Raw genomic sequence first — 23,727 nt, 5'->3', positions numbered from 1 at the left:
AAAATTATTAAAACTAATTTTTTTTAAATAAATGAAATACTCCTATGACTATTACGATGAAAAATAAAATGAAATACCAGTGATTACATTTCGATGATAAACTTTGTCAAACTAAAAGGATCTTTTTATAGGTTTAAGTCTGAACAAAAGTCTTAAGTGAGCATTTGACAAATGGGCGGGGCCTTCTACTGCATTCTGAAAATGACAAATCTCACCCTAGAGGTGGAGAAACTGTATAACGGGACCACACCGCCGGGAAAGTAGCAAGCTTTTGACAGTGTGACCCTTGCACAAATAAAACCAAAACTGGGGAGTGAATCCTGGCAGTGCTGGAAGTGGCCTCATGCGCCATGCTTTGCCTCGCCACCTCGCCATGTACCGGTACCTGCAGCAGGCGCTCCTGCTCTTGCTGCCACCTTTCCTGACGCTTTCGCTCCTCGTCTAGGTCCCAGGACCAGCGGTCGGCCCGTCTGGTCTGAGGCGATACCGGCACCGAAACCTGACGGGATGCCCTCTCCCCCTCCACCACAACCACCACCCCATCAACAACACATGCATCCACAAAACCCAAAACACAGAAATTGTCATGCATACGCCGGTTACCCACAAACAAACAGGCATCACACATACAGAGAAAAAAAAAATGGAGAGAAGACAGTAATTGGTCTACCACAAAAGCACTAGTCCAATGCTAGCCAATTCACTCCTACTGAAGGAGAAAGACAGAAAAGGACAGAGGTGACCAGAGGTGGCAGGAAGTCACATATGTGCATGTCAGAAGTAATCTTAACCTTCGCGCTTCAAGATATTGATTGTACTCACGTTGCTGTGCTGCTCCTTCTCCCCCTTATCTGCAGAATGGAAATGTATAGTAGCAATGTAACAAACGGCAAAAATCGAGTCAGGAATTAAGATTCTGGTGTTGAATATCAACATCAATTTGCATCAATTGCAACTAAAAATACATTCGTTGAGAATCGCTGAGCTCTACATCGTGACGCATTGAACTGAATCGTGTCCCCCATCCCCAAATTACCTGCAAAGAACTCCCAGCGTAAATTTGGGTTGCTGCTTGTCACTGGAGAGCGGGTAGTGTTTTTAAAACCTGTGGCAAAATATGTGGAAATATATAGTTCAAGAAGTCAAATGGACAAAACTGGTGTACAGTGGCTAGTGGAGCGTGTGTGTGTGTGTGTGTGTGTGTGTGTGTGTGTGTGTGTGTGTGTGTGTGTGTGTGTGTGTGTGTGTGTGTGTGTGTGGTGGTGGGGGTTGTGTGTGTGTGTGTGTGTGTGTGTGTGTGTGTGTGTGTGTGTGTGTGTGTGTGTGTGTGTGTGTGTTTTGTAACCTTCTGTTATTGTAGTTGGCGGTTGATGTCCAAAACAGGGAACCTCCCCTTTCTTCTGGTTCGTCTCCAGGTGACTGTCTATGCTTGTCTACAGATTTCACAGGACTATTAACAGGATGGACGGATGACATGTTGAATTAGGAAGGATTATTTTAATGGTTTACCTCTGAGGTTACAGAGTGCGTGCCAAGCCCTGATTGACACGATGGTACAGTCTCATGTTTGGCTTCTGCAAAAGACAGTGTTTATTGTATTTGGCTACAGTATGTGTCCGCTACATGCACTGACCTGGCCCACTAATTAAAACATGTGTAATTAGGGGGCTTGGTCTTTTTTTCTTCCAAGAGGGTCTGAAAAGTCACAAAACATAGTGACAAAGTTGCCAAGATGACAGCACTGAGTAGCACTCCTTTGGTTGCAATGCACGAGCTCCACCCACAGTCATCATGGTAACAACAGGGGTACTGTGCATTTGCATGAGACGGAACCATTCCACCACAACTGTCTGAGGACGTTTAATAGTGCTCTAATTCTTTATCCATTCATACCTCATCATACCATTTTGAGAGAAGAATGTGAGAAGTTTTACTAAAATACCAAGGAACTGTAAAAGATTTTGCATGTCTGCAATGTGGCAGATCCACAAGTGTCCAGATGGGGGCAGTCGAGTAGTGTATGACTCAGACCTGCAGATGTTTGGAAGTGTGACGCTGATTCACACTTTTTCTCCAGTGGTGCAGCCGCCAGCTGGCTTCCAGTCTTCCACCCGAAACTCTCCTCTGGCTTCTGCAACTCCTAACAACAAGTAGATAGTTGTGTATCTATCTATAAATATATAGAAAATGTCACTTTGCATAGCTTACAGAGAAATCGATAAATCACATACATTTTAGCTTTGTAGTGGGGTAGCAGCTTACTATATGCTCACAGGCATAACACTAGGCACACAAAATAATTTAAATTTACACCTAATGTTAATGGGTACTTAATAGTATTTGAAGGTCATGATTAGATTTATTTTTCATACATTTGAAAACAGCTCGCAGTGTGAATGTTTGAATAAAGGTAACGGAATAAGCTATCGTTTTACCACTGGCAGTGAAGTAGGCCTGCTAGGTGGCATTAAACACAGAGCGATCTCCTTGTCCTGGATGTCAGTCGAAGCTGCCTCGATCTTGGTGCACATCGGATTGTCTCCTGCCGCGGCCGCATCCGCGTGGTGGGCTGTGGTTTTGGGCGATGAGGACGGTAGGAAAACGGGGGAGGACTCCCTTGCTTGGCTCTCGGGCGCGGCGGGAGAGTCGTCGGGTCCCGTGTTGCCATTGACCCGCAGCAAACCATCAGCCTAGAAGAGACGGATGCTGTGTTGAGGGCAGACACGTCTGTGCTGAGCTTTGGTGAGACGCGGCAATGCATACAAAGCAGTTTCAAATGAAACGTGATCAAACCCAACAAAATCCAGATGCACAAACAATTACGACTTGATATCATGTAATTTGGCAGCAGTGGAAGTGCCCTAAGACATTAGAAGTTGTTTTACCGTAGTGTGGAATGTTGTGATGATAATCTGAATCGGATCCAGATTCAATGCGATTTGAATTTTCTCCCTCGTGTGGAATGCTTTGATGCTCATCTGAATCAGATCCAGATTTACCTTGATTTGAAACGACAGCACCTGACCCAAAATACGTAAAACAAATATGCGCCCGTCTGTCTAGGATTGCTGCTTCCAATTTGGGACTCAAGACAAATCACCTGGGATAAGTTTGTCAAATTACAAGCCCTGGAATTCGTCTGACATGGCTGCTTCAAAACCCAAAATGGCTGATTTCCTGATCAAGTTGGGACATGGCTCCTTGAGACATTTTCATGTCTCCTGATGTACTCCACAAGATACACACACATCCTCATGTTTTCGGGCATATTGCGCCCCCCCACAAAAACAACTTAATCATCTCAAGAATAGAATCGAACAGTGATTCCAAGAGGGCCCTATTGAGAACTACAACAGAAACGAATCTCTGGGGCGAAAACCTCACTTGTGCCTTCATTTTTGCAGGGCCAGCGTCGTATGAGCTTATGCATGCAGACTTTAGCAACAAGCGAGCCTCAGACACAAAGAGGCGCTGGTAATCTATGTGTGAGGGGGCTTCTAGTGAACTTCTCAGTGAGTACCCTGCACCTCCCGATCCTCGCCCCCTCTATACCTCCACCTTCTCATCAGTCTCCAAGCGCTTGTGTGGGCCGTCTTTGTCCACCGGGGAGCCCACTTCACATTGAGAGGGCCGTTCTCCGGCAACTTCTTAAGTCAATAGGGAACACAAGGCTCCATTCAAAGTGGGACTGGGACGCCTGACAAGACATTCCAGAGAAGCACTTGGCTACATTTAGCTCGGTCGCGACCATCACTGCCCAAGATTTTTATGTGAAAAATACGTTGCCTTCATGTTTTGGATAAAATAATTGATTTAAAACATTTTTGTACAGTGTATTTGTCCTATTTTTCTGCAATGCCCTAAGATATCATAAGATGGCATTAAAGCCCTGACAGATAAACAAAGTAGGAATTTGTGTGAAAAGTATGGTTTAGATCAGGGGTGCCCAAGCATTTTGGACCGACGATCGACTTTTCGATCAACCAACCTCCCGCGATCCACCCGTTACCATGCCATGATGAGCAACAGCCTGACACGGAGGCATGCGGCGCACTTTTGCAGCCGGTTAGCTGTCGTAGCTTCAACCGTTTTAAAGTGCTTCCCTCAGCCCTCTAGATTCCTATTCTTTGTCCGTGCCCTCAGTGGATTGTACACGAAACAAACTCTGAATGACAATAATGATAACAATAAAAGATAAAGTGCAACAGCTCTGATCACAAGCTGCAATTGCAGACTGCTGAACTGCTGATGAATTTTGGACCATTCCTCTGACAAAACATTTATAGTTCAGCAAGATTCCCGGAATGTCTAATGTGAATAGCTCCAAGTATGAATACATTTTGTTTGGTGTTAGCTTAAGCAGAAACTGTTCAGTCTTGTGATTTACATGAAGCTCAGACCACTTTTTATATTTATGCTGAAATGCGAAGGCCTAATGCAATACAGCGTCAAACTGACCTTGCTGGGCCAGGGCTCCGGTGTAGCAGGCCAGGACTGAACGTAAGGCTTGGGCGTCAGCAATGGCAGCGGCTTGGGGGACGGCACCCGGTTGGGCGGCGGCTCAGATGAGCGCGATCGGATCTGTGGCCTTTGGGGCAGCATGTCTCTTGGCCACTCATCGATTTGTGCCTCAACCGTAGATGTGAACCTGGGAGCCGAGGCCGGGGACGACTGCTGCCGCAGATACTTCAGGGGACTGTCGGGGTCGGCTTCCCACGGCTCGGGGGTGGTCGGCGAGGGCGAGAGGGGGACGGGGAAGCCGGAGAAGGACGGGTCGGCCGAGATGCTGCGGTCCAGGACCTTGGGCAGCTGGAGGCGCTCCATAACCGTTTCGCTAATGGAGAAGCGTTGGGCGTAACGCTGGAGGATGAAGGCCGCCTCCTCGGGGGTTTTGGCTCTCCGGTAAGCTGCCCGCAGCTCTTCCTCGCGACGTTCCCTGTGGAGACCAACAACGTAAGCAGCTTGCTTGTAAACAAATGACTTTGGCTCTTCTGGGTCTGATTTGTTTGACGAGAAGGAGCACATAGGAAAGATGTTGACTGTTACACTAGCTTCTGATTCGCTGCCTTTAATGATGGTTTGAAAGCAATCTGTCCATCAGTATTAGTATCAACAACAAAGACTTTTTGTTTGGCTTGTCTGCCATGCATTTTACAGGCAAGTCCATAGGCCCTAAATTATTTTCATGCCTCATGCAAAGTGCACCGTAACTGCGCATGGGTGAAGTTTTCTTTCATTTGGTATTTTTGGAGACGGGCGCAGTTACAAATGGGCGTTTGCTCTGTTGTGGTAGTGAACACAGCCAACTTGCTTCCTGGCCCGTCAAAGTGGCTCCCATTGCTCCCTTTACATTCAGCGCACGAGAGGCACACGGTCAATATGGCGGAAGAATAACAGACTCGCTCCAGTCTATGCAATCGATCAGCGCATGCGGAGTGCGTTTATAAGGAACTACAAGATGATCTTCACTTGGGGATGATGCTCGATCGTGCCTCCCCAAACCAGTCTCCTCTCCTCCAACACACAAACACAAGAATTGTGCTGCAGTCAGCTTTTAAAAAATAAAGATGATGATAATAATAACGCATCCAATTAATTGGTTTCCATAATGATTGAGAGGGTTCGCTGCATGCCGATTTCATATTTACAAATGAAATATGATGACATCCACCACATAGCGGAGCCCAGAATCTGTCTGCCAACATCTGGATGAATCACAGTTACGATGGCTTCTCGCTTGCTCAAACTCTTGCTGTGATTTATAACGATTTGTTTGTTTATTTGAACAGAGAACTCTCATTTGGATTTCCTGCCATGCACGTATGAGTCTTTGCGCTGTGTAACAAGGCACACTAAGAAAAATCTAGATTTCTACATTAGCTTATATAGCTAGCCACCATTCCTTTTGGTTTGATAGGATTCCTTTGGTATCTTTCCAACTTTTTGTGAACAAAGGACATTTGTGTTTCTTTTCAGAACATTGAGTAAAAACTTTAAGACTGTTAGGTTAACCGCTGGCTAGCTAGCCTCTGACTGGCTAGCGAGCCTCCGACTGGCTAGCTGCCATATGCCATATTGCATATTAGTGGTTGATTTACTATTATACGCCATGTTCCTCATTTGAGATAGTGTTTTAAGAGTTGAGAGGGTTTTGAACGTATTCATTTTTAAATGGGTAACATACTGTATGCTCAAACTGATGTTCTCCATTTGAGTTGGACCTACTTGTCCTCGACAATCTCTCGGTAGGTCTTGATGCTCCTCCTCCTCTGCGAGATGCTCTCCCCTCCGGTCATCAGCTGCTCCATCAACTTCCTCTCTTCCTCTTTCTTGATCAGGTCCTGAGAGATGCTGCGCCGACGACTTTTCCACCGGGCCAGATCCTGACGCACACAAATGACCACTGTTATGCTTTATTCTGCTCTACGTGAAAAGGCCAGGTGTCCCTATATTGAAGGCAAACGGACAATTAACACAAAAAAAGCTACTAATAAATGACAACTGCTCACATCTTGCCAGTGACTGTCCTCTTCCTTCATCTGGTTGTACTGGTTGTGCATCAGCTCATGACGCATGTGACTGTGCGGTGGCAAGATCGTGGCGGCGTCATCCTCCCCACGCATGTCGATCATGCTCACACTCCTGCGGAGGACACAAGAGAAAGGGACATTCAAAAATCAAAGTGCAGCAAAGGATGTGTCTTTGCTGTTGCTGCATACATGTCACCTGTTGTTTTTTGTTTTTATCAGGGAATGGACATCACATGGTAGACTAAAAACCACTGCGAACGCGGATTTTCATGAAAAGTTCTTTTTTACTGCAATGACAGTAAATTTGGAAATCGCTTCCAAATATGTTCAAGGAGAGCTGCAAATTATTTTTTTCTACTTGAAATGTGTCGGACAATTTTGTGTATTTTGGAAGTCAACATGTTAAAATCACTATAAATTATGTTTGAAATCATCAGAGGCTATGGCGATTGTAATGTCACGTTTTCATAATCCTTCCAAGAGTTTCCCCAAAACACAAAACATTTTTTTAAGGCAACATGCAATTTAGGTTAGCCTTTGAAAGGAAAATGATTGCTTATTGAGATAAACATTTTATTGCTCATACTGTCAATACTGTAATAATCATAACATGAAAATCCTTCTCTAGCGTATGACCAACACCAGACGCAGTAAAATGGCTGGTAGATTTTCCCATGTGGAAATTGGATGACTTACTGTAGGTCATGTGACACGCTGGCAGGACGCATGGTAGCATGGAGAGACAAACAACAGACAAACATAAATGTGAATTATTGAATGTTTGCCGAGTAGAGATGGTGACACCAAATGACTTGTGTGTCAGATTTAGAGGCTGAATGATGTTGTGCCAAACAGTCACAAGGGGGCAGTCTTCTCTGCAAGCAAACCACTGCTGCAGTTGTCAAGCACCAGCAACACAAACCAAAGCAAACAAAGGTCGTGAAGGGCGCATATGGAAAATTGACTTGGATACCAATAGGCTGCCCAACCATCAAATGTGAAACTAAATATGCTGAAATGTTAGCTCAGATTAGTGTTAGCTACCAGCGTTAGCTTCTGATAAGTGGCAGCAGATTCTCGATTGTTCGGCTAATTTGTCTAAGTGGAGGTATTATTTTGTAAACACACCCTCCTGCCCCTTTCAAATACATCTTGAAGAAGTCACGTCTGATTTGAAGCGGCCACTGTTGGTTTCCGTCAGGCTGTGGTTAACTTCTGCACACTCTCATGATCATTTTTGACTGTTAATCTTTGCAGGCAGGCAGTCAGAAAGCCGGGTGGAGAAAGTGTGCAGCTGTCCGGTTCAGGCATTGGGTGTAATCAGGTTCAGTAAAGGAAGCGGAGCTCATTTCTGTACATCCTGAGGGAGAGTTCCATATTCCCATTTCTGTGTGTACCAGAGTTAAAATTTAGTCCATGCCTGCTATGATGTAATTTCCAAAACATTACTATATAAAGTTTTGGATTAATAGATTATCATGAGTGTAAAGATAGAGTGGAGTTTATAAACAAATAAAAGGACTATTTTGGAGAAAAAGAACAGGAAAATTAAAATGCACACACACAACATTGTGACCACGTGTCGGACGATTATGGATATTCAGCAAGCTGAATGCTAACACACATAATGGGAAACTCCACAAAAGGGCCAATGAATAGCACTGGTGTTGTGGTGTTATAATCTTTTAAGCAATGGATATTGAACACAAACTGTGAAGCAACACATAAATCATGTAACACTCAAAGGCGTAGATTTTCTTTATCCTCAGTGAATGATGATGAATATTATTGCATCTTACTGAGGAGCAGCGACTGTCCCCATGTACAATACTATACATCTGTATGTCTTGCATCTTAGTGCCCTTGTGTGGCCAAGGCACACGTGCCAGGAGGAGCAGCACAATGTTCATTGAATTGAAGTAAAACGGTTTCTTTAACATTGTATTTCATGTTGTAATTGATGTATGTTTTTACTAAGTGAAATTATGATAAATTTATTAAGTAATTATTTGTGCCCGGTGACTGGTTGGCGACCAGTTATAGTTTGCCTTTCGCCCAAAGTCAGCTGGGAGAGATTCCAGGAGCCCCCCGCGAAGCTGTTCAGGATTAACGGTGTTGAAAATGGAGGGGTGGATAAGTTATTATTGAAAAAAAAAAAAATACACATTTTTATTAATTGCTTTTTGAAGACAAATAGTTGAGTCTCTAGACTTCCTCCTGTAAATTTGTTGCAGGCTTCCATTTTCTGAAAATCTGTCTGTATGCTAGCCCTTCTAAGTTTTGACAACATTTGACATCACAATTAAGGTAATTTACCTAACATCACCGACACACAGAGCTTTCGTGAAGGTGTCCTCGTGGGGTTGGGTACAATTTGTGTGTGTGTGTGTGTGTGTGTGTGTGTGTGTGTGTGTGTGTGTGTGTGTGTGTGTGCGCACGCAGGTGCATGCTATGCTGTTTGCACTAGCTTTTAAAGAGTTGAGGAAGGCTGTAGTCCAGATTGATGTCCAGTTAGGTATTTTAAAAATGATACCAAGACACCTGGGAACTCTTTTAAAATGTGAAAAAAGGAAAAATATTTCCCCTTTCATTCAGGTGTGTATATGAACTGCTCTAGATAAGGCTCTTATATTGAATTTCTCAAATATATTGCTTGTAAAGATACATCATTTTTGTCACTCCTAATAAGCCAAGCAGGCCCCCCACGCAGCACTGTTGGGAAATGACTGGGATTTGCTTGATGTGATACAACTGCATGACAAGTGTTAACATCTTGGCAACGTGCACACGCCGCAGCCTGCTGCTGTTAAGAATGCAAGCAGCAGCTCATTTCAAAGGAAACATCCCAGACCCGATATATACATTGCAGATTTCAGCTGCAGATTAGTTTCCAACTCCCTTGAAATGATGATGACAGGCAATCCGGGCCATCTGTTCAGCAGAGGAGAAAGAAACAGGGGGCAGCGGGACGGCACAAGGAACCCCTGGCAATTTCAATAACATGACCGCCGGTCACGGTGCAGAAAAAGATTTTCAAAACTGGGAAGAGTGTGTGTGGTATATAATGTAGTTCTACAAATCGTTTCCAGAGGCGTTTATTCACTCAACCGCAGGCATCAAGATCAAACCACAAATATACCGCAAACTATGACACAGATCTTTTCAGACTCATCTTACATTACCCTAAAAATCTGGGCTGAATTTAGCTTCTCCCCGATATAGAAGGATGTCAGTCTCAGTCTAGGTCAAGGGTCTCAAACTCGAGGGCCGCTTTCCTGCTTGTTTTCTGTCTCTCCCTGCTGCAAAACACCTGATTCAAACGATCAGCTCATCAGCATGCTCTGCAGAGGCCTGATAACGGCCCTGATTTGAATCAGGTGTGTTTCAACCTGGAGAAATGGAAAACATGCAGGAAAGCGGCCCTCAAGGACTGGACTTTGAGACCCTCGGTCTCGATCAATGGTCTCAAACCCACGGGCCGTGGGCCAAATGCGGCCCGCAGGATGGTAGTTTGAGGCCCCTGCCTTGATATGAAAGTTTAATGTTAGTGCGGCCCGCGCGCATTTGATATTGATGCTGTTTGTGTAGGCACTACCTTCATGCTAAATAGTTAGGTCTGTCTCATTTAAAGGCCGACAGCTTCGGAGCACCCGGACTATAGCGGCAACGTGACCGTGCCCACGGTGCCCCGCACCAGCTTGAATACACGTGTGAACCACGGATGTAAACAACCCGCTGCTACTGCTGAATACACATTTAAATGTCAATCAAGACACGGTACCCTGCGACGTCCCCAATGAATAAATTTAGGGTGAAATTTGCTGTTATAAGAGGGAAAAAATATTTCATGAGAACAAAGTTAAAATATTTGGAGAAATAGCGGTAACAGGTATGAGGATAACATTGTAATATTGTCAGCCTCGTAGCACAATTGCCAAGGTAATTACTGTTACAATACGAATAGAAAACAGCAATGTGCTTGCTAAAAAAGTTGGGGGGTTTTTTGCTTTCCAAAATTGTTCAAAAACGATACAGGCAACTACTGTATACTATTATGGGAATTATATGACAAAGCTGTAGAGTTTTGAGGAAAAAAAAAAGATAATCAGGCATATCCAGCTCTGGGCTTGGAGGGCCACTGTCCTGCCTGTTTTCCAGCTCTCCAGGTTGCAACACACCTGATTCAGATGATCAGGTCATCAGCCAGCTCTGAGGCAGCATTAGAACGATCCTGATTATTTGAATCAGGTGGGTTGCTCCTGGTAGAGCTGGAAAATAGACAGGACAGCGGCCCTTGAGGACCGACTTTGGACATCCCTGCGATAATCAACACGCCAGTGTGGCTGTCGCTGGAATCAGGTGCTCCGAAGCACCAGAACTGACTATACACACGCACAAGGACAGGGAAAATGAGTGATGAGATGCTAACACGGAGCTAGCACTAAGCGAAGTTTTATGTGTTTGTGTCTGTTTTTAATAAATGCATTTTTTTTTTGGAAAACCTGACCCTAGCTCCAGAGGCCCCCCAGGTAAATTGAGTTTGAGACCCCTGGTCTAGATGTACCACTTCAATACACATATTTGACACCAATTTCTGCATTTCATGTTCTCCAAGGCTTTGGTGCCATTTTGTGGCATCTTATAGAATTTCCGAAAGAGCATAAAAAACCTCCCAGTTTTCAGCCAATGACTGAGGAATTATTTTTTTGACATCACTAGGGACGATCACAAGAGAGCCTGTGAGGCAGCACCTACCTCAAAGGTCTGTCCCCCCCTACAGGCGAAGTGGCCGTACTCCAGCTTTTGCGCTCGCCATCGTCCTTGTCGCCGTTCTTCTTGCGCAGCGACGTTGGCATGTAGGCGCTCTGGTTGCACTTATTGGGCAGGTACTGGTTGAAGGGCATGGCTGTGCGCGGCTCGCTCACGGAGGTGCGGCGGGCCAACATGTCGTCCTTGTGGATGTCCGGGATCTTCCGGTACGGTGGGCCGTCCGACTCGGAGTCGCTGCCGCGGCCTTGTAGGGGGAAGGAGACGACAGTCATGAGCAACGGCGGGAAGTAACAAAGTCCCAAAACGTGATATTTTTTGGTGACAATGTTAGCAAAGATATGGGAACACAATACTTGCGTAAAACTTAAAAAGGCAATAGCTAGTTCTTAAAAACATCTGGCATGATAACATAATTTTTATCCCCCCGCCCCTTTTTATTTCTCAGTATGAACACAGTGTAACTATTTTGTGTGCAGAGAAGTTTTCATATTACCAATCAATACTTAAAGGAGTCAAATGAATTTTCCTACTTTCATCAAAGCCTGTCTTGACACAAGTCTATACTACTTGAGCAGAGGAAGTATTTTTTCCACCTCTGGTCATGAGGAGGTCAAAATCGTGTAGTCAAAGTGAATTTTGTACACAGACAAGCAGTTACTGCAAAACAAGTGTTTGCTTGCACAAACTCTTCAGATTTTTCTCACATACTTTCAAAACACCAATGCACTAGTTTCCCCTTCAACTTTCCCCAAAGAGCCCAAAGGTGACGCATAAAAGGGGAACATTGACTTTTTAATGTTTGTATACAAAATAGTTGGGCCGTGGAGTATTTGGCCATCCATCAAGTGTGAAATTACACAATTAAGTAAATCTTGTTTGCTGCTTATTTAAAAAAAATGTCCACCACATAAGCAAAGAGAAAGAATGCATAAATAGCTCCAACTAACCTCAAAGACAAATCATTAATCACAAATACCCTTTTTAAACCAATCAAATGTGAACCCGCTCCAAATAAAAGTCTCTGAGGCGGATGAAGACATTTAATCCAACAAGACGGCATAAATCACATTTATTACATGCATCTCCTAAACTCTCGTCCAAAGAATGATTAGAATCTAGGAGTCACAATCTGCATAAATCACATTTATTACATGCATCTCCTAAACTCTCGTCCAAAGAATGATTAGAATCTAGGCATCACAATCTACATGCCATCTTACAAAATGAAAATAGACCAGGCGACACTTAAGATTGGCAACAGGACTTTCCCTGCTTGGTTTAAAAAAAATCTCTAGGTTACATAATAATCCTCAGCGTTAACATGGAGCAGAGGCACCAGTCCTGCGGTGTGTGCTCACTTGATGCCTGCTTCGGTAGCACATGACTGAATGTGCACAAACACCAAGTAATGAGATACCTGCTTTCCTCAAGGTCTCCAGAAATTCCTCCACAAGATGTTCACCACATGTACTGCTGCTACAAGAGCCCAGACCCCGGAGCAGATTCGAGCCAGTGCCATCAAAGAGCACGGCAAGAAAAGGGAAAGAGCACAAATCAGACACTAACTTCCTATGAAGACAAATTGACTATCTTTCAAGTCAATCCTGATCATCAGGCATCAGATGAGTTCAACACAGTATTTTCTAATAGTAACATGACATCTCTGGATTTATTCTTTCCAAAGCCTCTCATTCATAACCACTGTATCAAGTGACAGCACAGGAGGTAGAATGTCTTGCTAAGATTGAATTCAACTTTACCCTCTGGCCTCTTCGTTGCCGTCGGGGTGAGGACACGTAACAGAGGCCAATTGTGAAGGCGCTTTGATGCAAATGTCGGGACAAGGGAGGGGAAAATGGGTCTCCTGCCTCTCAGCCTGCAGCCATTCTGATGAAAGTATGGTCAATATAGGACTTTGATACACATCTTGTATTTTTCAACATTTCAAATACTTTCTAAATGTTACTGTTGTGAGAGATTTTTCAAATTTGTGATTTTTTTTTTTAAAGACGGCCCAGTGGTCGACTATTTAGCACGTCGGCCTCACAGTGCAGAGGTGCAGGGTTTGATTCCGGCCTTGCTGCGTGGGTTTTCTCCGGGTACTGTACTCTGGTTTCCTCCCACATTTCGAAAACATGCGTGACAGGTTAATGGAACACTCTAAATTATCGCTAGGTGTGAGTGTGAGCGCGGATGGTTGTTCGTCTGTGTGTGCCCTGGGATTGGCTGGTAACCGGTTCAGGGTGTTGTCCCCCGCCGACTGCCCGAACACAGCTGGGATAGGCTCCAGCACACCCCGCGACCCTTGTGAGGATAAGCGGATCGGAAAATGGATGGATGTTTTAAAAAAATAAATCGAAGAATTCATTATTTTTGGAATATATATTATATAACATTTAATTTTATACATGTTAATATACATTTAAAATATTTGCATTTTATCGCTACGTGTCTTCAACCTGGCTCCTCATTCATTTTCCGGGGGTAGCTAGTTGGCTGCTGTCCATTTAAGTTGGGCGCATGCAGGTCATCTTGTGATGCGTTGGCGGAATGATGGAGGCAGAGCATGCATGAGAGAAGAACTTGGGGTGGGTGTGAAACATTTCTTTCAACTGACTTTGTTGTTTTATTGATGTTAACATGGGCAGCTGAAGCAGCTTTGTTGCTCCTGGCTGTTCTACTGTATGCTAACATGCATGTGAAAAGCTATTGGTACCTCCTTCGTTAAACAATGGGATAAAAACATGCTTCAAAGTCAAATCCTTGAATTTTTTTGTACTTTGTTGGTTGCCCTATATTACGATCGAGTGTTTGAGTACTGCTGTTTGCACAATTGCATTGAAAAAAAAAGCACTCTTTTGAATTCTTTAAAATTGCCCGAAATGATGTGGGCTGAGGCTAGAGTTAAAACAAAGATCTAAATCAGCTTCTATGACAAAAAAAAGATTCAAAAGGCCTTTTTATTTTGCCGGGCGTTGGTCCGCAACAACACATAATGTAGAACAATGGGCCTCAACGGTAGCGCAGCTGAACAAGCACAATGGGCCCTCATTTATCTGCATGACGAACTGCCTGTATGCACCTTTCAAAAGAGTTGGTGCTTTGTTACTCAATTGCAGAGGTGGGAGAAAGTCACAACTAAGTCTCAAGTCTGCACTGTATTCCAATACTCCATCTTGAAAATGAAAAATTCAAATGCTACACTTGTCTGGTCATGTTCAATTCTAAATCATGTTGTGGCTCATGAGTGGTAAGTCAAGATGAATCTTTCGAAAGCTTTCGCCAGGCAAGTCCTTAAATTGTCAACTTGAGTCGAGCCATGCGACTAGAATGAAAATGATATACAATAGCGGCCTGTGACTTGGATAAAACACACACAAGTTTGCTGGTTGTATAGGTCAGGGGTCCCCAACTGGTCCGCGGGTCATTTGGTGCCGGCCCGCACAGAAAGAATAAATAACTTCCATTCCTTCAGTTTTATTCATTTCGGAATCTGAAAGATGTTTTATTTTGAAAAATTACCAGATTCTCTGTTATATCGGTCAACAGTATGTCACTCTTGACTCCGGTGAGTGCATGCTTCTCAGTCACGTGATAGGTTACCTCATAAAAAAATTAACGTCTTTGAAAAGTTTTTTTGGGAAGGAAAAGGCCCAGCAAAGAGACAGAAGAGGAGCCTATGACTTTCAAGAAAGAGAAGGCTACATTTAATAGACAGTAGGGGTGTTCACATGGCACACATTTGCTTCGGTGCTGCACCGATGTATTTTGTTGCGATATATCTTACACCGGAGCAAATTTTGTAGAGCGTTCACACGTACAAAGCCGCTGACTAAATTGAAGCGTGTTAACCCCGGTGCAGCCCCACTTGCGTTCACACGGCAGTTTCTGCAGCGGTGCAAAACGATAGAAAACAAAGAGCTGTCGTGTTGGTTCTTTTGAAAACATACACAACTCAAGCAACTACTGTACAGGCACGTCTTTCTCCTTCTCGGTCTCCGTGCCTTCTGCTCGAGAGGCGTTCAATGACCGCCCCCGAAAACGTAACCAATGATGACTTCAATGACACTCAGAAAAGCAAACATAATGCGCCAAACAGAAAATCAAGAGAGGAAATCACAAAATAAATTCTGTGGGGGGGTTGTGAACACACAACAGAGGAACAAACTACACAAACAACTCCGAGACAGTCCAGTCTCCTACAAAAGGAAAGATGTCGGAAGTACAACAGAGCATGAAAGCAAGGCATTCTAGCCGTATGTAATCAACTCTTCTCATGCGTAGCGAGGCTACTCCCCCCGCAAACGAGCATTTGCTCCGGAGCAAATTTTTAACCCTGTAGCGTTCACACGTACCATTTTACATCGGTGCTGCCCCGCAAACGAGCATTTGCTCCGGAGCAAATTTTTAAACCACCTCCTTGAGCAGGGTTAAATTTGCTCCGGTTTATGCTGTTTTCAGGGGCTACACCGGTGTAACTTTGCACGTGTGAACGCTCTACTGGGGCAACCCCGGCACTGCACCGGAGCAAATGTTGCCGTGTGAACACCCCTAGTATCAGGAGTCCTATTTCAAATACGGCTTAATCTCAACGGGAGATTCCCACGCACAAAGCCTACTCTGCATAATAAGCGGCAATGGTGAGTCGTATTTTTTATGCACTTTTTATTTACTTCGTATCTTATTTTGAAGGCACGTTTCAACGTTATCATAGCGACCAGAGAATGTTGCGGCCAGATAGGACGTTCCTCGTCTCATGATTCGTGTTTATTATTATGTTTCGAAAATACCACACTTTTTATGCAGGTCATATCATATATTGTTGTATCTATCCGGCCTTAAAGGCCGGTCCCTGAAAATATTGTCTGACATGAAACCGGTCTGTGGGGCAAAAAAGGTTGGGGACCTCTGGTATAGGGGTTCGTACCATCGCTGCTGCCGCGGGCCACCAGGACGTCCGGCGACGGGGTCTGTTGTGAGCGCGAGCCGAACGAGTCCAGGCTGTCAAAGGAGTCCTCGCGGAAATGCCTGGGTGGGGAAAGCGAGTCGCTGCGCTCAGAATCCCAGCAATCAATATAGCCGCTATCCCGGATGCTGCGTTGGGGGCTCTCTGCCTCCTCCGCCTCCTAAAACGTGCCAGGACAAAGACGAAAGGACAGAAATGCTCACATTTGGCAAGATAACAACAAAGATGGATCCATTCAGTTCATTTGGGAAGATGTCACGCCTCAGTGAACCGTTGCTGTTCATGTTGAATGCTAAATTGCTAACAGTTGCAATGCTAACATACAGCACGATAGCCAACTGAGTACAGAAGTCCTCAAGGAGATTGGTCGAAGGCATTTTACATCATGACCCGGCAGTTGTGCACTACCGTATTGGCCCGAATATAAGACGGCCCTGATTATAAGACGACCCCCTCTTTTTCAAGACTCAAGTTTGAAAAAAGACTTTTTGAATACCAAATTAATTTTTATACAGAAAATAATTACAGTACATCTGAAACAAATGATTATAACAATATATGAGAGAAAAAGCATGTTATTTTGCATCATTCAAATCTAAAGTTCAATCACATTCGTAAATGAATGGCTTCTGGTTTTTGAAATGTAAATTACATCATAACTTCTCCTCAGCTGCCGGTTAACCTGGCCGATCTTCGACCCACTTTTCTCCAGATTGTCACTACGTTTCTCCATTTTCTGTTATCTCTTCTATCATTTTCTTCTCTTTTCCTTCTTACCGCTGTTTTTTTATTTTCTTCTTCGTGCTAGCACTATTTTTATTTTTATTCTTCGTGGCAGAGGTTCACTTTGGCCTGGGGAGTCAAGTTCATCATTCGCTTCATTGATATCTGGCGGCATCTGGCGTCGTGAATGGGTATAATGTCTAGACCCCGAATATAAGACGACCCACACTTTTCCGTCTTATTTCAATGCAATAAACACCGTCCTATATTCGGGCCAATACGGTAATTCTAAAAAGAAGTGAATATCAGACTAACAAAATGGTATATCACATGTAGTATGAATGTAGCAACCGGCATACAGAAAGCACAAATGCAGCTCACAATGGTACCCTTTAGTCAGGTATGAGTTCGAGAGAATTCTGCTAAACAATAAAATGTTACCTGGTCAAGCATTATTTCTTTGAAGAGTATTTGTCAACATCCCACTGTGACCGTGCCATTATTGAAACTTCTACGCCAGCTCTAATTCTCTCTTCAACTCAAGGTTCTAAAAACTTAGCGGCTCCTCCCTGCATCTGTCTGCATTTGTAAAATGTCGAGCTGCTAATGGAAGCTGGGGAGATGGCCTTTCCTGTCTCGCAAAATAAGGAAAAGTGCCGCAATTTCCTTGTTATTGTCCACCCACAATTTGGTGTTATAATAACTGACATCATCACTAACGTAATGCAGTTTACGCAGTGATTTACTTTGTATAACTCAAGCTGATTTGACAACCTAAATGAAAAGTGGACGGATAAACTCCAAATTATCTCCTGCTGGTACCATAAAATCAAGGATTTCAAGGAGATCTACATTGTGCACAATCCGAACAATTTTCACACAATTTTTCATCACATGCCCCCTTTAAAACAGTTCGAGATGATGAAAGTCCTCAAAACCTTTCGCATCTGTGACAGGAGGCCCTCAAACTCCCTCAGGTCCAACGTGGGCCCGCTGTAAAAAGTGCAGCTGTTGGCAGCCCGACCCAGCCAGTAGATGGTGATTAGAACCTGCGGCCATCAAAACAGACATGATTGAATTAATTGGATTGTTTTTCCAGTCATGGGTGACGGGGGGTGAACATAAAAAAAAAAAAAAAAAAAAAAAAGCTTTTATTCTGGAAGCGCAGATTGACAGGCGGCAAAGACTCTCCATATGTGTGAGACCAAAGAAGCACGCACAAACGCCGACTGTGAAGAGCCAAAAGCAGTAACCAGTATGTGGTCAATGTATTGAGTTCACTGTCACACTGCTTGTTTATGTTTCTGCCTGTCAAAATGGCACGGATGTGCGCTGAGGCAATATGGCCCATCAGCCACAGAAAGTACACAGCTCCTGGCCAAATTCCAGCGTCAGCATAGTTTTGAATGAATGTGCGTGTGCGACACTGCTAGTCATGACTAGCTAAGTCACGTTCGCCCACGTAGATGCACTGAAAGCCAAATTGCAAATCAAGTGCAAGACGTCTGCTTTTATTCGCGAATTTTAGACAAAAATATTGTATTTTAAAGTCATCATTTTGAAATACTTTTGTAAACGTCTTCATCTTCGAAGTCGACTCGAAATCAAAAATGTATTCGATGCCTGGAAGGTATTTTCATGTCTTAAACAATTCCAGGTGTACACACACACACACACACACACACACACACGTATGTACATACACACACAAAGAGAGAGAGAGAGAGAGAGAGAGAGAGAGAGAGAGAGAGAGAGAGAGAGAGAGAGACTCAACTTCCTTCTAACGGTTAGTATCAATGTTTACATTTTTTACCTATCGTTATTACCGTATTTCGTGTCTGAGATGACTACTTCCAACAGGAGCATTTAGCGAAATCAAATTTATAAGACGGATAAGAAAAATAAGCAGACCAAGGAGAGCCGAGGATAAAGAAGATAACGCCAAAGACAAATGAGAAAAAGACAAAAAGATGACAAAGAAGGAAACCACGAAAAAAAGTGACAACCGAGGAAGATGACGAAAAATGTCAATGAAGAATAACCTGGAAAAGACCACAAGGAGACGATGACAACGAAGAAGACTGTACAAAGACAACAAAGATGAAGAAAACGACAGAAATGCAAGAATGATGACGAATACGACTACAACAAAGATAATGACGTAACTACGTTTTGCATTACACATACGTCGACTCTGTCTCCTGTCTTGATTGTTGCCTGCGACTAAAATAAGCACATTAAGCCACACCAAGCTTTCTTATCGAAGCCGTCCCGGTGTAGTGCGCCGTTGACATGGAGAGAAAATATCGCCGTGCTCAAGCTGCTGCTTTGTGTGGTTGCTCGTATGGTTTTTTTGTTTTTTTTTTGGTGTTTCATTTTGTCATCGTTAAAAGTTATACATAGCTTCTCACATTGCTTGAGGCCTTCCAATTGTGTTCTATTCTCTTCTAAATCATTGCACCAACAGCTGCTAATAAGTCATTCGAGGTCCAGGAGCTTGTCGCATTTCAGCGGGAGGCTTCCTGCCTTCCTTTTCAAGGTGGGAACAATGTCTTGGCCTTGTCGTGTTTGTGCAGGCGCTCTGCGGTAAACGCGGTGCGGCTTTGGAAGGAGGAAGCCGGCCGGCCTTGCTTTGTATTGACAAAAGTGAAAGGAGCGGATCCGCAAAAAGCATGTTTACCTTCCTTTGACCCTTACAAGTAATCTAAATTCCTCACTCATTCGAAGCCACTGACAAACACTGAAAAACTGCTCTGTGTGTGTGTGTATACAACTTAATCTTAACAGCAGAGTGTGTCTTTTTCTAACGCTTGCATCACAGTGTTGCAATTTCCAAGTGTTCCAATTTCTAATGGTTAAAAAAAAAAAAAAAATTCATGAAAGTCACTTACATTTTTGAGCTTTCGGCTGCAGTCGCTCGGCCTGTCGAGAACCACAAACACACAGAGGAACTGTGTGAGAAAGTGAATTGATATCTCAATGTTTGGCATAAGAAGAATTGAAAGTGGCAGCCGCCCACGTGAATCGACAATCACTGACTAAGAAAACTCCTTTTCAGTGGTTACTACAGTGGACATCTTATCATGTTATCAGGTTACAGGTTATATTAATGGTGCATGAAAGGGTTAATATTTCGCACCCAACTTGTGGTCTTAAAACTGTGATGGGGCCGATTGCATTTAAATGTGCCAGAGTAATGTTTTCATTTGAAATACATAAAAAAAAAAAAAAAAAAAAAATTCGAACATCTTTCTTTCATGCTCCACAAAAAAAACGTGTCCAAAGAAGCAGACTTACCAAGGAGATCAATTGTAATTTCATGGGTATGAAGGAGAGGTTATGGAAAAGAAGTGTGATTTTAACCATGAAAAAAACGTTTTCCTGTTCCCCCCATTGTCCTCTACTCACAGATTTTCGACATTAATTCCATTGGGAACCTTTTCTTTTGAAATTAGAACAACTTGGAATTCAACCAAGGTCTGAACAGATCATGTCCCACTCCATTGTAGACTTATTTGGAACAAAAATGTGTTTGGACGGGCGCAGGTTAAAAAGAGGAAACGGTCACTTCTCGCAAAAATCTATTTTGCACAGTGGCCCAAATTCGGCACTTTCCCAAAGCCGATTCCCCGGCCAGTAAACACGCTTCCGAAAAGTCTTCCTGTCATGACAACTTTTACATAACCGGTGGAAACAGCTGCGCGACAACACATTTTTAGGTTTGTTCTGCCCATGAAGAGACATTACAAACTTCACAGTGGAATACAAATCCAACACCGGAGCTGTGTGTACATAGACCAGCATGTGCTTTGATTTAGCGCTGTTAAATTGCACACTCCTGTGCATCTGTGCATGTTTTAAAGGAAAGATGGATTTGACGATGTCATTTTTTTAAGGGTAATTAAGAAGAGTAGGTGAGGTTGTAAACGGAGACTGCCAGACCGGGACTAAGCAACAACAAGTGAGCATTCTCGTCACTCCCTGCAGCTTATCGCTACTTATCAGCAGATTGTATTTATTTTGCCTTTATGCAATCACACAGGCAGGACAATGCTTACCAGAAAAGATAAAACAGCAACGACTTCCACATGGACACAGACTTTAAAGTGGAACGAAAGCCAAAAAAAAATGTTTTATCAAGAATTTGCTGAATGTCTAAACACTATATTCCGATTAATGTTGTGTTTGAGGACTAGGAATTCATCAATTTTCACCCCTTTCGGGGGAGCCGCCATGTTGGGTTTCTGTCCCTCGCACCTTGTGTCAGCTACATGCAAAACGCCACCTGACCAAACCCCACAAACAGCGACGCAGACGTCAGAGTGTGTTGTGATAACCAGCATAAATAAGGGTGATGGCATCACGGTTTGAACAAAATTTGCGACCTTTGACAACCCTTGACAAAAAGACATTCACTACGTTCGCTAACACTTGCAAGCCTTCACCACTCAGCAAGATAGCCCCTTTAATCTATTTGCTATGATATGCCGCCCTTTTGGATCCGCAGAGACCCAGTATGACCCTAAAAAAAGCTCAAAGACCGAAAACAACAACATCAGGATTTGTTGTGTCAACACACAAGAAATACGCTTGTTCACTTGATCAGAAACAAAACAGGTGACATGCTGGCCAAAGAATTCCTAGTCTTGACAGAACAAGTCGGACGGCTCTTCTAAAAAAAAAAAACACTAAACATTGCACTGTTGTGTCAGGACATCTTTGTGGAATGACACCTTGTTCGCGAGTGTGATGACAGCACACACACATAGCACATGTATAACTACAAACACAAGCTTTTGTCACCAGGCAACGCAGTAGCGCTCACGGCTAAGTGGCGCGTGCCGACCGCAAAAGTGCATGATTGTTCTGCGCAATCTTCCATTGACTCGCATTGAGCAATTTGTGTTGGCAGCCAACTGACTGATTGCCAGAAGGAAACGCAACATCACTGACAGACACACAGATGGATGATGAAGCTATCGCGAATGAAAACAATTGAAGGTACTGCCTTTATTTCCTAGATTAGGGTATTCAGAATGCAAACACAGGCTATTTGGGTGGACGACTGTAACACTGACAGACGTATTAATTCAACAACACAGTACCCCCCGCAATTTCAAAACTTCCAGTATTACCCTTAGAAATAAATGGCTAACAGTTGCCTGAGACTTTTAATACTACTTAGCTTAGCTTTTCAATACTAACTGCTTGAGCTTTTTGATAATACTTCATTACTCTCAGCAGAGTAGAAAACATACACATGCGGCGAAGACTCTTCCGTTAACAACCCAGGCTAAAGCTAGCTCCTCCTCACTGTACAGGCTTTCGATTCAACATATTCCCTTGACATCAACGACTACAGTCCTATTAGGAGGGGCTTTGGTGGCATCTTACAGTGTTATAGAAAGAGAACGAAAGCTGTGAGCAGAGGTGAGCTTTTCAGCAAATCGCTGCGGATCGGTTGCTCAAAAAAAAAAAAAAAAGGCCAAAAAGGTCAATTTTTGTGCGTGTTGATTCACTGCATCCCCTTTCATGCATTTTCCGCTCTTTTCTGTGACCACGCTCGTAACATAAAATGTGTAGCTCAAATCATGTTTTCCCATTGAAGTCAATGGAAATGCCTTCAACCCATTCCAGCCTCCCATAAACCATCTTATTTTTAAAAAATGCAGCAATGATATAACTAAACAGACTATAAAGAATTAAATGGCTTGTGCCTCATGATTTCATGTTTCACATCCATTGTGCGGGTTCTTGCAGTGTGCACGTCAGTTTTTGTGCAAAGTTGAGTCAAAAGGTGAGCGAACTGTCAGACTTACTTGGAAGCGGGACGTGTCGACGTGTCCTGAAGGTCTCCGGGGTCAAAAAGCTGGGTTCCCTTCAGTCCCAACTCCTCACATCCACGCAGAAACACACTCAGGTTGTCCTGTGCACATGTTCATTGAAGAGTTAGCCGCTGAGCCCAGTGGAACTCGGTCACTCACCAATACAACAGAATTTACAGTAAGCAGTCTCTCAGACTGAAGAAATCGGGAACTTACAGCATGTTTTAATTTACAACATGCTGTAAGTTCCCAAATGAATTCCCTACGCGATGATCTATTTGTGATGTGTTGGTGACATCTAGTGATCCAACTTGAGTTTTTAGATATCTGAGCTGTCGCTTTTTTTTTTGCTTAGCCTTGCGAGCAAAACGTGGAGATTTGCACACTGTATGATGCCAGTGAACTCAACTCACTTCACAACAAGCAGCATTTTTGTACATTCACTTCTTAAAAAAAGGCTTAAGCTGTTTATCGCCACTGCCAGTTGAAATTCACTGTCAAACTAAACATTCAAGAGAATCACATGCGTCTTTCAACAACCACACACCTTTGGTTTAGGAAAGTCAAAGTCAAAAACAAAGTCAAAGACAAAAATGCATGAAGCCTTAAACAGGCTTGTGTTGCTATCATGTTTTAAGCAACAGAGCTTTGAACACAGTGAAGCAACACATGTAGACCGAGAATATAACAACACTCTCAGGCATGCACTATATTCTTTATCCTCTGCATGGAGCAACTATCACTACTGCAGGTTACTGAGGAGCTGAGACCAACTCTGTGTTTACAGTGTCTACAAAGACTCTTCCCAATTTTAATATTTTATTACAAAGGCAGTTGGTACCTTAACCAGATTTGTTTTATTTTAATAAGTGGTTATCAAAAGTTTGTCATCACGTGAAAGATGGCACATCAC

General features: G+C 43.4%; 1 protein-coding gene across 8 annotated transcripts in view; it reads right to left on the bottom strand.

The window, feature by feature from the left end:
• The window catches only part of LOC109526255 (LIM and calponin homology domains-containing protein 1), a 62,416-nt gene that overhangs the window by 10,941 nt on the left and 27,748 nt on the right, over positions 1 to 23,727 (bottom strand). For 4 of the 8 annotated variants that reach the window (XM_019887429.1, XM_019887428.1, XM_019887423.1 and 1 more), the window contains exons 4-19: positions 22,809 to 22,915; positions 19,881 to 19,911; positions 17,928 to 18,038; positions 16,228 to 16,426; positions 11,286 to 11,544; positions 7,227 to 7,244; positions 6,510 to 6,642; positions 6,226 to 6,383; positions 4,459 to 4,936; positions 2,436 to 2,690; positions 2,032 to 2,140; positions 1,510 to 1,574; positions 1,346 to 1,433; positions 1,037 to 1,105; positions 823 to 851; positions 386 to 520 (exon numbers count right to left, since the gene is read on the bottom strand). In XM_019887429.1, coding sequence (XP_019742988.1) covers positions 386 to 520; positions 823 to 851; positions 1,037 to 1,105; positions 1,346 to 1,433; positions 1,510 to 1,574; positions 2,032 to 2,140; positions 2,436 to 2,690; positions 4,459 to 4,936; positions 6,226 to 6,383; positions 6,510 to 6,642; positions 7,227 to 7,244; positions 11,286 to 11,544; positions 16,228 to 16,426; positions 17,928 to 18,038; positions 19,881 to 19,911; positions 22,809 to 22,915 — 2,244 coding nt within the window. Of the gene's footprint in view, positions 1 to 385; positions 521 to 822; positions 852 to 1,036; positions 1,106 to 1,345; positions 1,434 to 1,509; positions 1,575 to 2,031; positions 2,141 to 2,435; positions 2,691 to 4,458; positions 4,937 to 6,225; positions 6,384 to 6,509; positions 6,643 to 7,226; positions 7,245 to 11,285; positions 11,545 to 16,227; positions 16,427 to 17,430; positions 17,527 to 17,927; positions 18,039 to 19,880; positions 19,912 to 22,808; positions 22,916 to 23,727 lie in introns of those variants that run through there. The other 4 variants (XM_019887427.1, XM_019887426.1, XM_019887430.1 and 1 more) reach the window with 4 other exon arrangements.

This window comes from Hippocampus comes, unplaced genomic scaffold (genome assembly GCF_001891065.2).
Source record: "Hippocampus comes isolate QL1 unplaced genomic scaffold, H_comes_QL1_v1.1 scaffold202, whole genome shotgun sequence".
Classification (NCBI taxonomy): domain Eukaryota; kingdom Metazoa; phylum Chordata; class Actinopteri; order Syngnathiformes; family Syngnathidae; genus Hippocampus; species Hippocampus comes.
The sequence above is the reverse complement of the archived record's forward strand: the minus strand, read 5'-3'. Positions and strand labels throughout refer to the sequence as shown.